General features: G+C 41.8%; 1 protein-coding gene across 20 annotated transcripts in view; it reads right to left on the bottom strand.

Moving 5' to 3' along the window:
* LOC143100796 (titin-like) overlaps positions 1-15885 on the bottom strand; it is a 145345-nt gene that overhangs the window by 70452 nt on the left and 59008 nt on the right. For 19 of the 20 annotated variants that reach the window (XM_076264288.1, XM_076264291.1, XM_076264293.1 and 16 more), the window contains 43 exons: positions 15512-15781; positions 15117-15392; positions 14889-15028; positions 14638-14764; positions 14261-14527; positions 13774-14046; positions 13279-13542; positions 13029-13168; positions 12803-12929; positions 12424-12690; positions 12043-12309; positions 11433-11699; positions 11181-11320; positions 10869-10995; positions 10164-10306; positions 9469-9592; positions 8994-9260; positions 8807-8904; positions 8384-8552; positions 8021-8287; positions 7644-7910; positions 7268-7546; positions 6669-7077; positions 6436-6560; positions 6068-6334; positions 5598-5867; positions 5143-5442; positions 4741-5043; positions 4444-4631; positions 4220-4334; positions 3839-4126; positions 3569-3720; positions 3311-3458; positions 3036-3213; positions 2737-2858; positions 2337-2624; positions 1920-2216; positions 1630-1816; positions 1408-1523; positions 996-1295; positions 577-876; positions 380-485; positions 49-245 (listed from right to left, as the gene is read on the bottom strand). In XM_076264288.1, coding sequence (XP_076120403.1) covers positions 49-245; positions 380-485; positions 577-876; positions 996-1295; positions 1408-1523; positions 1630-1816; positions 1920-2216; positions 2337-2624; positions 2737-2858; positions 3036-3213; positions 3311-3458; positions 3569-3720; positions 3839-4126; positions 4220-4334; positions 4444-4631; positions 4741-5043; positions 5143-5442; positions 5598-5867; positions 6068-6334; positions 6436-6560; positions 6669-7077; positions 7268-7546; positions 7644-7910; positions 8021-8287; positions 8384-8552; positions 8807-8904; positions 8994-9260; positions 9469-9592; positions 10164-10306; positions 10869-10995; positions 11181-11320; positions 11433-11699; positions 12043-12309; positions 12424-12690; positions 12803-12929; positions 13029-13168; positions 13279-13542; positions 13774-14046; positions 14261-14527; positions 14638-14764; positions 14889-15028; positions 15117-15392; positions 15512-15781 — 9222 coding nt within the window. The remainder of the gene's footprint in view (positions 1-48; positions 246-379; positions 486-576; positions 877-995; positions 1296-1407; positions 1524-1629; positions 1817-1919; positions 2217-2336; positions 2625-2736; positions 2859-3035; positions 3214-3310; positions 3459-3568; positions 3721-3838; positions 4127-4219; positions 4335-4443; positions 4632-4740; positions 5044-5142; positions 5443-5597; positions 5868-6067; positions 6335-6435; positions 6561-6668; positions 7078-7267; positions 7547-7643; positions 7911-8020; positions 8288-8383; positions 8553-8806; positions 8905-8993; positions 9261-9468; positions 9593-10163; positions 10307-10868; positions 10996-11180; positions 11321-11432; positions 11700-12042; positions 12310-12423; positions 12691-12802; positions 12930-13028; positions 13169-13278; positions 13543-13773; positions 14047-14260; positions 14528-14637; positions 14765-14888; positions 15029-15116; positions 15393-15511; positions 15782-15885) is intronic. The other variant, XM_076264298.1, reaches the window with a different exon arrangement.

The following is a 15885-nucleotide window of genomic DNA, read 5'->3' as shown; positions in this document are numbered from 1 at the left end:
TATTGAACAATTGCGGTTTAATTTAAAGTGCAACACTGAGAAACATACTTGTTGCGTCCTCAATTGTCAGAACCTCAGTTGGTTCACTTGCATCGCCAACACCAGCCTCATTCTCAGCACGGACTTGGAACTGGACCTCGGTTCCCTCATCAACATCAGTCACCCTGTACTTGCATTCAGGTCCCGACGTCTTTCCAGACTTCATCCAGCGTGTTGCCAGTTTCTCTTTCTTCTCAATGACATATCTAATAAAGCAAAAACAAAACCAGTTACATTGTATTTCTCTCAAAGGCAAAGTTATCCTTAGTATATACTGAACAAGTTGAAAATGAAAGCAAGTGTAGACTGAAATATATGCATCTGTAGAGAATTCAAATACTTTGTAATTGGTCTTCCGCCATCACTATTGGGAGGCTCCCATTTCAGGTCAACATGTCTCTTCGTCACTTCAACCACAGTCAGGGCATAAGGAGGTCCAGGAGTAGCTGAAAAAAATGCATTGATACTTCTTACATGGATGTCCACATTTTAGCTAAGCAGGACTACACATCTCAATAAATATGTATTTAGACTTACTAAATGTATCCTTGGCCAGAACCGAGTCCTCCAGCTCACAGAAGTCACTCTGGCCAACAGCATTCTCAGCTGCCACGCGGAACACATACAGTGAGCCTTCGTTCAGAGGCGTGACTGTATACTTGCATTCCTTCACAGTGGTGTCAACAGTCTGCCAGGCTTTGCGCCTGACATCTCTCTTCTCCACAACATAGTTGGTGATAGGAGAGCCACCATCTGAGTCTGGTTCAGTCCACTTCAGGTCAGCATCAAGCTTAGTGATGTTAGTCACCTGAATCCAGCGAGGAGGTGATGGAGGATCTAATAAATATTTAAACACAATAATCATTCATTTCTTCAAAGCAATATACTTACCAATGCATAACAATAAATAATGGTCGTTTGTAAATAATGGTAAAAGTTGATACGAGTTCACTTACAGAGTCTCTCCTTGCAGACAATTGGATCGCTTGGCTCGCTGGGTTCACTCTCACCAGCAACATTAACAGCCTTTATTCTGAAGGAGTACTCCTGTTTTTCCATGAGTCCTTTCAAGCAGTGTTCAGTTGTAGGTATATCTTCAGCAGCACGGACCCAGTCCTCAGTTCCACTCTTGAGGAACTCAATGGTATAGGACTCAATCTTAGCACCGCCATCATGCTCAGGCCTTGTCCACTGAAGAGATGCAAAGGTCTTGCCAATGTCTCTGATGACAGGCTTACCAGGAGCCCATGGAGGGTCTAGAGAGAGAGATATGTGATAAGAGGCACAATGATTTATAATATACATTTTTAATGTTACACCACTGAAACTTTGAGTGTTTTCATTGCTTTGTTTCAAAAGGGAATATACCAATTGGATCCTTAATCAGGACTGGGTCAGTCTCAGTGCTTGGTTTTCCTGGTCCGGCAAGATTCTCAGCCAGGACACGGAATCTGTACTTCTTCTTAGTTGGCAGTCCTTTCACTCTGAAATTTGAATCAGGCCATTAACTCATAAAGCATCATTGGGAACATAATGTTGAGTGGCAACAGAGTCAAGTACGGATTCTAAATTTTCTCACACAGCTCTTACCTAAATGTTGAGTCCTTGATGGGAAGCTTGTTACATCTGATCCATTTGTCATTCTCTGCATCAAACTTCTCAACCCAATATCCAATGATTGGGCTACCACCATCCTCATCAGGCTCAAACCATGTCAGAGTCACAGCATCCCTTGCAATATCAGAAGGTGTAACTCTAGTGGGAGCACCAGGAGGATCTGAACAAAAGAGCAAAATCCAATGTCATATAACTCAAAACAGCACAATGTGAAAGCTCACCAAGAAATCAACACTTGAAAACATCAGAATATGATAGTTTACCGAATGCATATTTGGCCACTATAGGCACATGTTCTGCAGGAGCACCGATGCCATACTGGTTCTCAGCAGACACTCTGAAGACATACTCCTTCAAGGCCACCAGCTTCTGGGCACTGAAGGTGGTTGCTTTGATAGTGGCAGAGAGTTTGGTCCACTCCTCCTTGTCCATGGGCCTCATCTCCACAATGTAGTTGGTAATAGGAGAGCCTCCGTCATCCCTGGGTGGATTCCAGGCCAGGGAGCAGGAGTGGTTGGTGATGTCAGAGATATCAAAGGCAGCGGGTGGGCCAGGTTTGTCTGTTTGAGGTCAAACACATGTCAACAACATATTCAAACTTAATCACTTTTACATCATCTCCATGGTACAAAAATAAATTGATAAAACATTATAAAGACAGCAATAAAGAAAACACGTACCAAGAATGTTGACATCAACTGTTGCAGTTGCACGGCCACTTGAGTTCACAGCCTCAATAATGTAGGTAGCAGTGTCACTTCTGGTTGTCTTAGCAATGCCCAGTGTGGAATGACCTGGTTTGGTGTCAATTGTGATCCTGTCCTCAGGTTTAAGGACAAGGTCAGCTTTGGTCCATTTAACCCGGGGTTCAGGCTTACCAAGCACATCAGCTGGGAGTTCGATCTTTGATCCTGCCTTGGCAGTCAGACCAGCAAGAAGTTTGACATCCAGCAGAATCTCTGGAGGTTCTGTTGAGTCAAACAGAGAAGTTAGTCACCTTGGTGACTCCTCACACAACACAATGGAAACTGTGACAAACTATAATTCAAGATAATCTCAATTTAGTGTAGAAAACAATACCTTTAGGATCAATAGCCTGGATTTCATCCGTAGCACGGCAAGGTCTGCTGGCTCCCAGTCTGTTCACTGCCCTCACACGGTAAGCATACCACTGTCCCTCAATGAGGCCAGTTACTTGGTATCTAAGGAGAAGTGCAAAGCAAAATCACTATACAGTATATACCATGCAATTTATTTAACTCCTTGTGCCAATTCTGAAAACAAAAATGTCCTATGGGTTATAAATGTGATGTAGAGAAATAATAATAATAAAAAATAAACAGTATTCAGATGTAACATTGTGTTATTTTCCCACTTACTTCAGCTCAGCTATTGGGTCTCCACAAGCTTCCCACTTGTCAGTTCCACGCTGGCATTTATCCACGATGTAGCCCTTGATGCTTGCGCCACCATCATACCTGGGAGGTTCCCATTGAAGGAAGATGCCCTTAGAACTCTTGTCCCGCCATTTAAGGTTCTCCGGTGGATCAGGAACAGCTGTAATTTAAACACATGCATAGATTACTCATCTTCCAAAATCCACGATTTTTAAAAATGTCACTATGAAAAAATTGACTGGAAAGACTGGACATACTTGCTGGTGAGGAAACATTGACAGGCTCATCAATGTATGCTGGTTCACCAGGGCCACATTTGTTGCAAGCGGTAACACTGAACAAATACTCTTTGCCCTCGATGACATCAGTGACAGTGTACTCCAGGTCCTGCACGCCTGAAATTATCTACACAAAGAAATAAAAATGTTAGGCTTATGCAAAGTCAGCTACCAGAAGCATTACCAACAGCAGTGGGGGTTTTTTCTACAAAAAGTTGAAAAAGCAGGTAAACTAACCTTGACCCAGGTCTTTCTGGACACTTCACGCTTCTCGATCTGGTAGCCAATGACAGGGCTGCCTCCATCGTGCTCTGGAGCCTCCCATGAGAGGTGCACATGGTGTCTGGTGACCTCAGGAACTTTGAAGTCCCTGGGTGCACTTGGAGAGGCTGCAAGATACAAGAGAAAGGACCATGAAATACATGAATACAATACAAAATGTTAAAATGCTATGTAATTTTGCTAGTGTGAAAATAATTTGTTTGGTTTAAGAGACAAGTAACACACCAATGACATTGACGTCGATCTCTCCGGAGATAGAGGTGACATCATTCTCCAGGGTCAGAGTGTATGTTCCTTTGTCTGGACGCACACTTGGGGTAATAACCAGTTCTGTGTAGTTCTGCTTAGTTGTCATGGTCACACGTTCATCTTGAGGACTCAGCTCCTTATCACCAAAGCACCATTTTGCTTTGGGTGTGGGGTAACCATTGATGGGGACACGGATTGTAAGAGCATGAGGAACCATAACCTCTAGGCCATCTCTGAAACCACTGAGGTCCATTGTTGGAGCAACTGAGAAACCAGATTAAAGAAATGTGTTACTGAGCATTCCAATGCCAAATACCTAGTGCACATGTGGTGTTTCACAAATGGTGCAAGACTCACAATGTGGGTCGTCTGCCAAGAGGGGTCCCAGTGTGTCGGCTGGGTCAGAAACTCCAGCGGCGTTCTCTGCAGATACTCTGTACAGATACTTCTGTCCAGCCTTCAGTCCAGAAACCTACACAGACAGCAGATAAAATAAAACAGATACAATTTATTTTGATCTTCAATAACATCTGAACACATATAAAACCATCAAATCACCAAACAATCGGTTACATACGTACCTTGTAGCAAAGGTCTGGGCAGAGCCTAGCATTGCATCTCAGCCATTTGTCTGATCCCTCTTCACACTTCTGAATGATGTAGCCTGTGATCATACTGCCTCCATTGTTCATGGGAGTCTCCCAGTCAAGTTGCACAGAGTTCTTGGTTTGATGTGAGTAGTTGAAGTTCAGTGGTGGACTTGGCCTCTCTGTAATGACAAGCAAGTATATTAAGAAATATTGTAATGGACAGGAATGAAGGCAGAAACGTATAGAAAACCCTAAAAGAAATTGTAATGGCATGTGAACTGAACTAACCAATGGGGTCCATGATCTTCACTGGATCAGTGGCAGCACTTGGCTGGCCAACACCGGCCTTGTTCTCTGCTCTGACACGGAAGATGTACTCCTTGTTTTCCACAACGTCAGTGAGTGTTGCGGTGTACTCTGAAGCCTTGGTCACCATTGCAGCTTCCCACTTCACGGCGGTCCTGTCACGGAGCTCAATGACGTAGTTCGTGATCTCAGATCCTCCATCAGAAAGTGGACGTTCCCAGAAGATACTGGCACCATACCTATTGACAACTCCAACCATAACGTTCTGAGGAGCATCAGGAACATCTGAAACACAATAATATAAGACAATGAATATTTACATCGAACAATCAGACTTACACTAGGTATTAAGTATAGACGTCTACCATAAAAATATTATCTTACCAAACATGTTCTTAGCCTGAACAGGTTTGTCCGTTACAACGGTTTGTCCATTTCCGACTCTGTTGCGAGCACAGACGCGGAAGAGGTAGAAGTTGTCCCTGTTCAGTCCGCCAACACAGTATTCTGGAATGTCAGCACGATCAGTAGCCACAGTCCATGTCTTGCGTTTGACATCTCGTCTCTCCACAACATAAGCAATGATCTTGCTGCCACCATCGTTCTCTGGTTCCTCCCAAGCAAGGCTGACCTCTCCATCAGAAGTGTCAACCACTTTTAGGTTCTTGACAGGCCCAGGAACATCTGGGGAAATAATGTTATTAGAGTGAATAAACTGCCTATGTTTCTTTAGCATCAAAGAACATGATCTCAGTTTATAGGATGAAAAAATCTAAAACGGCAATGGTCATAGTGTAATTACTTATTGAGTTTTGTTAAATGTTTCAGATGAGACTCACCAATGACATCCAGATTGATGAAAGCCTCTCCCTTTCCATGTTTGTTCTTGATCACGACCTTGTAACGACCCTGGTCTGCCTTCTTGGGGGCTTTCAGTCTGTACTCCGTTCTCTCTGCAGAGGTATCGACGTTCTGGAATGGCAAGCTGGAGTCATTGAAGAACCACTCAGCCTCAGCACGTGGGTAGGCATTATACGGAACAGACATGACGAAAGGCTTTCCAGCATCTGTCACCAGGTTCTGGTCAGTAGTTTTGATCTTTGGCACAGCTGTGGAAGTGAAAACACATGCAAATATATGTGAGTTGTTTGTTATGCTATCTGTGATGCTTATGTGTGACCTCATTATTACTTATATTAATCATTACAATATTATTATTATCTTACATATATGGTAAAGTGAATAATGCTTTTAAATACCAGGTAAATGCAACCATTAGAACAGACCAAATTAATCAACTAATACATACCAGCCAGCTCAAGCTTGGATCTGGCGTCCTTGTCTTTAGCAACAATTCTGTACTCTCCCTGGTCGCGAGGTCTGATTTCACAGACTTGGAGTCGGTGAACTTTGCCCTCGCTCAGCATCTGGTACTTGTCACCCTGGACAATAATCATGTTGTTCCTCATCCATTTGACCTCCACCCTGTCTTTGTTCAGCTCAGCCTCAAACACAATATCTGAGCCTGGAGGCTCAAACACATCTGCAGGAGGTCTAACGATCTCCACAGGGGTCTCTATAATGGAGACAAACACAAGGATTGCTGTGAGCTTGACAACATATTTAGAAGGGGACAACATGAAGAACCATAATGTCTATAAAATTGATTGCTCTTGCCTTCAACAAAGAGCCTAGCCCTGGTTCTTCTTTCCTCCACACCACAGGCATATTCACATTCATCGTCGGGTCTGCAGTTCTTGATGTAAAGACTGCATTTCTTTCCTTCCTTCTTGAATTTGTATCTGAAGGCAAGAGAGTAGAATGAGCAGATTGTCTAATCTAATCTGTAAAGATTCATCCTTCTCTTCTAGCATATCAACAGTTAAGAGTTAGCCGATAAATGGCATTACCTTGGTCCTTCACGGATCTCTCTGCCATCTCTATACCACTTGACGCTAGCTTTCTCTTTGGACAACTTGCAGCAGAACTCAGCCTCCTCAAACTCTGTGATGGTCTGGTCCTTGAGCTGTCCAGTGAAGTCAGTGGGTGCCTCGCTGATGATCAGCTCGGCTGTTGACTTGTCGGATCCAGCCACAGCGGCGTATTCACCCTCATCATCCATGATGCAATCTTTAATGGTAAGTGTGTGTTTCTTGTTGTCCACCCTGTACAGGATACGCTTGCTGAAGGTGATCTCCTGACCACCCTTCATCCATTTCACGGTGACATTTGGTCTGTTCACCTTGCATGTGAAGGTGATGGTCTTCTTCTCCTGTGTTTCACAGTCCTCAAGAGGCTCAATAATCTTGAGCTGTTCCTCTGCACATAAAAAATGAAATGGAAGACGCAGTTATCAAAACAGAAGGATATGCTGAAGCAACAGTGGCACTAGCACAGACCTTATTTGTCTGTTCATTGCAACTGTCGAGCTCTGGTACTGAAAATAAGATGCATATGATATCATATTATTGTATTTTGTTTCACAGTATATAAATGAAGATGTATTTACCTTCTACAGAGACTTTGCAAGAACTGGTGGCTTGTTCACCACGCTGGTTTGTCAGAGTAATGGTGTACTCAGCCTCATCTGACTTTTCAGCGTTCTTGATTCTCAGGGAGAAAACGGTGTCCCTATGAGTCATGATGAATTTGCCACTCTCAAACATGGTCTCATTATTCTTCAGCCATTTTGCTTTGGCTCCATCAGAGTTGACCTCACAGTTGAGAGAGATCTCCATGCCCTCCTTCATTGGTGTGTCTCTGAGAGGTGTGATAATCCTGAGTTTCTCTGTAAAGAGATACAAAATGTTGAAAAAAAAAATTAAACTAGTTTTTTGGTGGAGACTATTTGAGACACATTGACAGTTTCATGGGCAGAAACCTACCAATCACAGTCAGGTCGGCTGATGCCTTGACTGTTCCAATGAAAGCGGTGTAGGCTCCCTCATCCTGATGCTCGCAGTTCTTGATCACAAGCGATCTTCTCTTTCCGTCACAGACAATGTCATACTTATCGCCAGACTGAAGCTCCTTGTCACCTCGGAACCATTTGACTTCGTATGTGTCTTTAGAGACTGAGCACACAAACTCTGCCTTTTCATCTTCAACCACCTCCGTGGGCTGTGGCCTGGAGATAAACTCGGCAGCCAGTTCTGGATAACAATATTTGTTATTATTTATTTACAAGTGAACACCATTAAAAAATATTCAAAGTACAGTATATTTGGAGCTGTACAGAAATACATGAAGAGAAATGTTTTACCATTGAGCTTCAGATTAGCTGATGTTTTAGAGTTAGGTAGTCTGCAGTTGTATTCTCCAACATCATCCATGCGCAGATCCTGAATAATAAGGATCCTCTTGCGGCCATCTTGGATCTGCTCGTATCTACCACCCTCAGGCAGCTCCTCGTCACCTTTGTACCAGACGACCTCTGCACTGGCCTTGGATACTTCACAGATCATTTTCACACTGTCTGTTTCAGATCCCTCAACGTTGGACAGATTCTTTGTGAATCTTGCCTCCTCCTCTGTAGGAATGACACATGATCATGATTAGTTAATCATTTACAGTAATAGTTGTTTATTTAAGCAAACAAAATAAATGATAGGAAATGACAACTCACCAACAACAGTCAGCATGCCAGAAGTTTTGGCAGTCCTTGCATCACATTCATATTCAGCTTCATCATCAAACACAGATTTGGTGACGACAAGAATGCGCTGTACTCCCTTGGCAATGATTTCATACTTCTTGCCCTTTCTAATCTCACTGCCATCTTTGAACCAGCGCACCTGAAACCAACAAAAGTAAGGGTGAGAAAAAGACGGAGACAGGGACCATTTGGGAAATTGAATCCCTGTATAAGATTTGAGATAGATAGATACAGTATATAGATAGATAGATAGATAAATGGATAGATGGATAGATAGATGAATGGATGAATGGATAGATACATGTAGATAGACAGATACTGTAGATAGATAGATAGATAAATAGATAGATAGATAGATAGATAGATAGATAAAAATCACATTTTCAGACCTACCTTAGCATTCTCGCGTGACACTTCACACTCAAATCTGGCAGATTCCTTCTCTTTAACCTCAACATCATGAAGAGGCTTGGAGAACTCAACATGGGGCGCTGGAAATATAAAACAATAATGTTATAATTATCTTACATCTACATGGTAATTTTGTGCTTTTATGTGATGAATAAAATACTCCGCTTACGTTCAACGCTGAGGAAGGCAGAGGTCTTAAACTCCTTGGCGTCACATGTATACATCTTTGAGTCATCGGGGGTACAGTCTCTGATGATGAGTCTCCTGATGCGGCCTTCGGCCACCATGTCATACTTCTTGGTTTTGCGGATCTCCTGTCCCTCTCTCAACCACCTGACCTCTGCGTTGTCCCTGGAGACTTCACACTCCATGGTGGCAGTGGCCTCCTCCTCAACCGTCTGGTCTTCCAGAGGTTTGGTGAACTCAACGGCAGGTTCTGTGGAGAAAACGAATTAAAAGATGCTGGACCTATGGCATATGACAAATGACTTCTTTTCATCACCTCTGCTGTTTCATCTTTAACATGCCAGAAGCAAAACGTACAATAATAACCTGAGTTAATACACATTATGGTCTGTACATTTGATACTGATTAGGAGCCAATTAAATGAATTAAAGAGTTATTGGGGAATAAACAAACATACCATTAACATTGAGTTGTGCCTTGGTCTTGAAATCCTTTGCTGTCAGCAATACCTCTCCAGCCTCAGACAGTTTAACATCTCTGAGTGTGAGTGTGTGCAATCTGCCCTCTGACTTGGTCATAACCTGTTGGTGGTAATACAGTCAGTGACTGATCATTCAAAATTAAAAAAATGTATTATCACATCACAAGATCACTGCTTTATCCATTTGCCCACTTAGAACTGTTGCATGAAAGCACTGTCTACCCTGAATATTCATTTGAACATTAAGAAAATGTGCAGCAGTCACATATCTCATAGTGTGATTCTTCAACTTGACACATTTTCTCACTCATTTACACACACACACACACACACACACACACACACACACACACACGCACACACACACTCTTAGGGGGTTAAAAATAACTATAGGAACGCTGTCAGGGCTAAGCAGTTGACTCTTATCAGAGAAGCCTGCATCATGAACACTCCTGCTGTCGTGATAGGCCCCACAGGCGGCCCTTATATGCAGAAAACGTAGGTGCCAAAAGAATAACAGATCCCATGAAATGTTGTATAGTTACTGTACAAACATGCTCTCAATTTTTTCCAACATGAATGAAAAATGCTGTCATATCAGAACACCTGGACTAACTATCACTACATTATAAGCAGTACTATGACTTTGCTTCATAACAATATGAACTTACTCTGTCACTCGGCACAAGTTTCTGTCCGGCGAGGACCCATTCAACAGCTATTCCCTCGTAGGAAAGTTCACATTCAAAAGTGGCCGTCTCCCCGGCAGTGACTGTAACATCCTTCAGAGGCCTTGTGGCGCTGATTGTTCGTGCTGTGGAATACGCAGAGGACATTTTAAGTCACCTCAGTTGTCCCCAGTCAAACCTGCAAATCTGTGACCGCTGATGTACATCACTTCTGCTTCAACCAGCCCATTGCTCTGGAATCCCAGGGCATCCAGAATAGCTGGGCACTCCACACTTATCACAGAGAAGGCTTCTCCATTAGCATATTCATCTGTCTTACAATGCATTTGGTCAACTTGGATGGGCATGCTGGACAGTCTGCCAATCGTCTTCTACCTACTCTAGATAAGGACTGGAGCCCCTAAAATAGCCCTGACACCGGATTGGCTACTAACTTATCCCTGCCAGGCTATCTGCTGCTGTCCATCAACATCCTGGAGAATTTTCCTGGAATTCCAGTAGAAAAAAGGGTGTAATTGGGTGTAAAAAGGGTGTAATGATAGTAATGAAATTACTTCAGTATACGCACTATGAATAATCTACTACAGTTTAGCTGTGTGTGTGTGTGTGTGAGAGAGAGAGAGAGAGAGAGAGAGAGAGAGAAAGAGATGGAGGGCAGAGGGTAAAGTTAGCATATGGTTGTCTCACCTTTAACTCTAAGCTGTGCAGTAGACTTGGCATTGGCTGCCGAGAAATCCACTGCACCAGCCATGTCCATACGGACGTTGTAGAGGATAAGGATATGCTTCTTGCCCTCCTCCTTCTTCTCAACATCCTGAGGAAATACAACAAAAACAGAATTAATCTAAATTTCTAAATCTAAATGGAATTCATAATCCATTACACTGTTGATCATTTGCCTTAAGATGTGAAAACATTTTTCACATTGTGAGAACATATTTCACATTGCCTACAGAAGTCAAATGTGAACTATAAGTAGGTAACAAGCTAGACACTTACAGCAGACTGGTGCAGGGTTTCTCCCTTGAGCTTCCAATTGCCGTGGACATCTTCCTCAGAGATCTCAGTCTCAAATCGGGCAGTTTCTGTCTCCGTTACCTCAACACTGTACAGGGGGCGTACAACCTTGATGTCACGATCTGTGAAGAGAAAACACAAGAGTGAAAATATAAATAAACATCAAGATCACTGAATAGAAATGTAAGCACGAGGCTGTAAATAAATAAGTACATTAACTGGGCAGTTCATTACCTTCAATGTTCAGCCTAGAAGTGGTTTTGTCTGAGCCACAGTCGCATGTGTATTCACCAATGTTGGCCTTCTCAGCCTTCCTTACTGTAAGACTACGCTTCTTTCCATCTGATTTAATTTGGACGTTCTTGGAGGGCACAATCTCCTTGCCATCCTTGAACCACTTAACCTCAGCAGAGCTCTTGCTGACTTCACACATGAGCACAACCTCATCCCTCTCGACTGCAGTATAGTCTTGCAGCTTGTTGGTAAAGTAAATGTCTCCCTCTGAAATACAAACAGTCACAGGCAATTAAATTACAATATTTAACGTGTACATGTTGTACATGTTAAATGTTTTTTAAAAACTATTTTTACGGTTATGAAAAACCTGTTTCATTTCAATCTTTTGCTATACACACAATCTACTTTAATATGTTATTACCATTTACAATGTTGGTCATCATACTTTACATACAGGAAAACAGATTGAGTTTGTATTTCTAATTTTTTGTACTTGTGTTTTTCCAAGATACAGACAATAAGCATCCATAAGGCATTAAGACAATTTGAGACATATATTTACGTTCTGCCACTATATAAATAAAATTGAACAGAATTAAATATTCACCCAGAACAGTGAGCATGGCCTCTGAGGTCTTTCCAAGAGCCTCTGCTTTAATCAGGGCAGTGTCATCAATGGATACTTCCTTGAAAGAGAGGGTGTGGATCTTGCCAATCTCTGACATGTGCACCAATTTGGTAGGGTGCAGGCGCTTGTCGTTTTTATACCAAGCCAACTGAATTTTCTCATGGGAAAGCTCAATTTTGAACTCTGCAGTCTCGCGCTCCTTCACGGTGACATCCTTGATAGGCTTGACAAACTCAAGACGAATGCCTGAAAAGAACAATTGAATCAATATTACTCAGATCGAACACATACCATAATACCTACTGAAACAACAGATATTGTCATTTGTTTTCACACTTTAAAATAATGTCAGCTACATACCTTGAATGACCAGTTTTGCAGTGGTTCGCTTGTCCTCAGCCTCAAAGACGTACTTGGCCTCATCCTCATAAGCAGCACCTTTCACCACAAGAGTGAACACCTTGCCCTCCTGGAGTATCTCAAACTTGTCGTCAGCTTTCAGCTCCTGCGAGCCTTTGAGCCAGCGGAAGGTTTTGGGTACTCTGGACACTTCAACCTCAAACCTTGCTTCATCTTTCTCGTATACGTTCACGTCGCTCAGAGGAGTGATGAACGTGATCGGAAGTTCTGTAAATTAGACACAAATGCAAACACAATTGAACACACTGCAAATGCCATATTATGGCTACTGGACTGCCAGACAATCAATATGGTAATTCCTTTGTATGTGATGTGGTACCTTTCACTTTCAGATTGGCAGCACACTTGGCATTTGCGCCCTGGAAGGAGATCTCTCCAGTTTGGGCCACCTTGCAGTTGTACAGTGTGAGAGTGTGTTTTACACCTTCCTCAATAATTTCCACCTCCTGTTGAAAAGTAGAGGGGAAAAAATGCATTAACCCTGTTCATAATATCACTGACATAACAAAGTGAATGTAGGCAAGAGTATAATCAGCAAGACTTACAGAGGAAGGAGTAAGGACTTCTCCCTTCAGTTTCCATTGGCCATGGACTTCATCTTCAGAAATCTCAACCTCAAAGCGGGCTGTCTCTCCATCAAAGAGCTCAACACCATAGATGGGCCGAACCACTTTGATGTCACGTGCTGTCATTGATAAAATAAAACGTACAAAAAAAAGCCCAAAGACGTTAGAGCTTTATAACAGCACTAAATTAGCAGTTGTTGGCCATGGTACAGTTTGATAACATGCTTACCTTCAATTTTAATGCTGCAACTTGTCCTGTCTGTCTCACAGTCACAAGTATACTCTCCCTCATCTTTGCTTTCCACCTTCTTAATTGTCAGAATCCTTCGGTTGCCTTCGGCTCTCATTGTCACCATCTTGGAGGCCTTGAGTTCGGTCGCTTTGTGGTACCACCTCACAGGGACGTCTTTACTTAACTCACAGTCCAGGGTGACTTCATCCTTCTCGACTGCTGTGAAATCTTGCAGTTTGACCACAAAACGGGCAGCACCCTCTGAAATACAGAACATTAACCTTAGAAAATAGTAATTCTTGTGTTGTTTGTTTCCAGGACTGCAGCCATTTGACTGTCAGGAAATGTACATGACATCTGCGAAAATATGTTGTTCCAGATAAACAACAAATTAAGAAAGACAGAAATTAAGAAATCAATAAAAAAAGTAAAGAAACAAGAGAAAGAAAGAAAGAAAGAAACTGAGAAAAAAATGAAAGAAACCAAGGTTACCTATGACCTTCAGGTTTGCAGTTGTAGATATTCCTTTAATCTCTGCCTCTGCCTTAATTTGGCAGGTGTCATCTAGAGTGACATCCTTTATTTCTAATACATGTTTTTTTCCTTCAACATGGCTTACCACCGTTCGGCTCGGGTGGAGTTTTATTTCATTTTTGTACCATGTAATGGGAACATTCTCATGTGAGAGTTCAAGCTCAAACCGAGCAGTTTCAGTTTCCTTTACAGTTTGATCCGACAATGGTGTGACGAACTTGAGCCTCATGCCTATAATGTATTAATTCAGGGCATAACACATACATTTAGGTTTACTTAGCCTAAGGATGATATAAAACTACAGTGGATATTAAAAATATAGAAATACATTAATTAGCATAAAGTAAAAATTCTGTAATTATTGCAGTATTTAAAAATAATATGTAAAATGTACTACTATTTTAAGTCCAATGAAGCAAACAAACTGCAACATTAGAAAACTCACCCTCCACAATAAGATTGGACGAACACCTTTTGCCCATGACTTCAATTGTGAAAGTTTCCTCATCGTGAAACTCACACTGGTTTACAACCAATATATGTTTAAATCCATCATCAATGATTTCATATTTACTGGAAGATGTTATAATATCAGTGCCTCTAAACCACATGACCTTAGTCACTTCCTTATTGAGGGTACATTCAAACTTTGCCTGTTTCTTTTCATGCACAGAAACATTATCCAAAGGCACAGTGAAGTCGATTTCCAGTTCTGTGTTGTGTGAATAGAAACAGTCCTCAGGGTTATTTCAATGCTTGGTGACAGTCTGGTTTCAAGTTGCCTTGAGTGACAGCATATTTCTGGTGGGCATATACACTTACCGTTGACAGTGAGCACTGCGCTTGTTATGGCATTCAGAGCCTGGTAAGACACTTCACCAGCTTGATCAAGCTGGACATTTTTTAGAGTGAGGAATCTCTTAGTTCCCTCCATTCTGATATCACATGTCTGATGAACAAACAGACAATCAAACAGAGCACATTAACAAGTGATTTATGTCAAAGTACATAATTATATTTCTTCTGGGAAATTAACAGACGGTTACCAGTAAAAAAAAAAAAAAAAAACTTACCGGTGATCTAGTCAGAACTTGTCCCTTGAGTTTCCATTCTCCAGGAATATCATCCTCAGAGATTTCACATTCAAAGTGAGCTTCCTCTTTCTCAACCACTTCTACACTTTCCACAGGCTTCAAAATCTCAGCCTCGCGTTCTGAGAACAGGTAATTAAATCAACCATATTAGACCATATTAATTTGAGACCTTCACAACAAGAGAAAAAGACAGAAAAACGTACTAACCTCCAAGTGTCAGCTTTGCAGCATATCTACGTCCCTCAACTTCCAAGGAATACTCCCCAATGTCATCAGGGGATGCATTTTTGATGGTCAGAGTGAGGTCTTTGCCATCCTTTGTGATCTCAGTCTTGTCTGTGGGATCTTTTGGAACTTCTGTGTCTCCTTTGAACCACTTCCAGTTGGGAGTATCCTTGAAGAGTTCGCATTTGAAGGAAGCACGAGCTTTGGGTTTGACATGCTGATCCCTCAGTGGCTTTACAATCCAGTCTTTGATGATTTCTGTGAGGTAAATATAGATAATTTGTTTTACTAATTACTAATGAGAGTATACTAATAAAACCCTGCAGTTGTGAATGTTGCAGCGTAATACCATATTGTCATTGAAATCAAATTCTTACCAATTACTTTGACGTTTGTCTTGGTGTTAATGTCCGCCACTTCGCAACTGTAAACACCTGTATCGTCTTCATCACTTTTTTGAATTGTCACTGCATGTTGCATTCCGATGACGTTGATCTGGACCTTTCCAGGTATTGATTTCAGTACCTCTCCATTCTTCTTCCATATCACATCTCTCTCTTTGTTCAACTCACACGTCAGGTACAGATGCTGACCCTTGAGAGCAGATGTTTCCTCTTCAAGAGTCTTAGTGAACTTAACTGGTAGCTCTGTAATTGCAGAGAGAAAATAATCATTGTGAAACACTTTCATTAATAACCTGTACATTAACTGAGCTTTTCAGAGATTTTTTCCGCTTTATTTCTAAAAAACT

The sequence above is a fragment of the Alosa pseudoharengus genome, unplaced genomic scaffold (assembly GCF_046254945.1).
Source record: "Alosa pseudoharengus isolate Yale_2024_CS ecotype anadromous, Long Island Sound unplaced genomic scaffold, YU_APseudo_1.1 YU_APseudo_1.1_scf_3, whole genome shotgun sequence".
NCBI classification, from domain to species: Eukaryota; Metazoa; Chordata; class Actinopteri; order Clupeiformes; family Clupeidae; genus Alosa; species Alosa pseudoharengus.
Note: the sequence above shows the minus strand (reverse complement) of the source record. Positions and strands in the feature narration are given on the sequence as shown.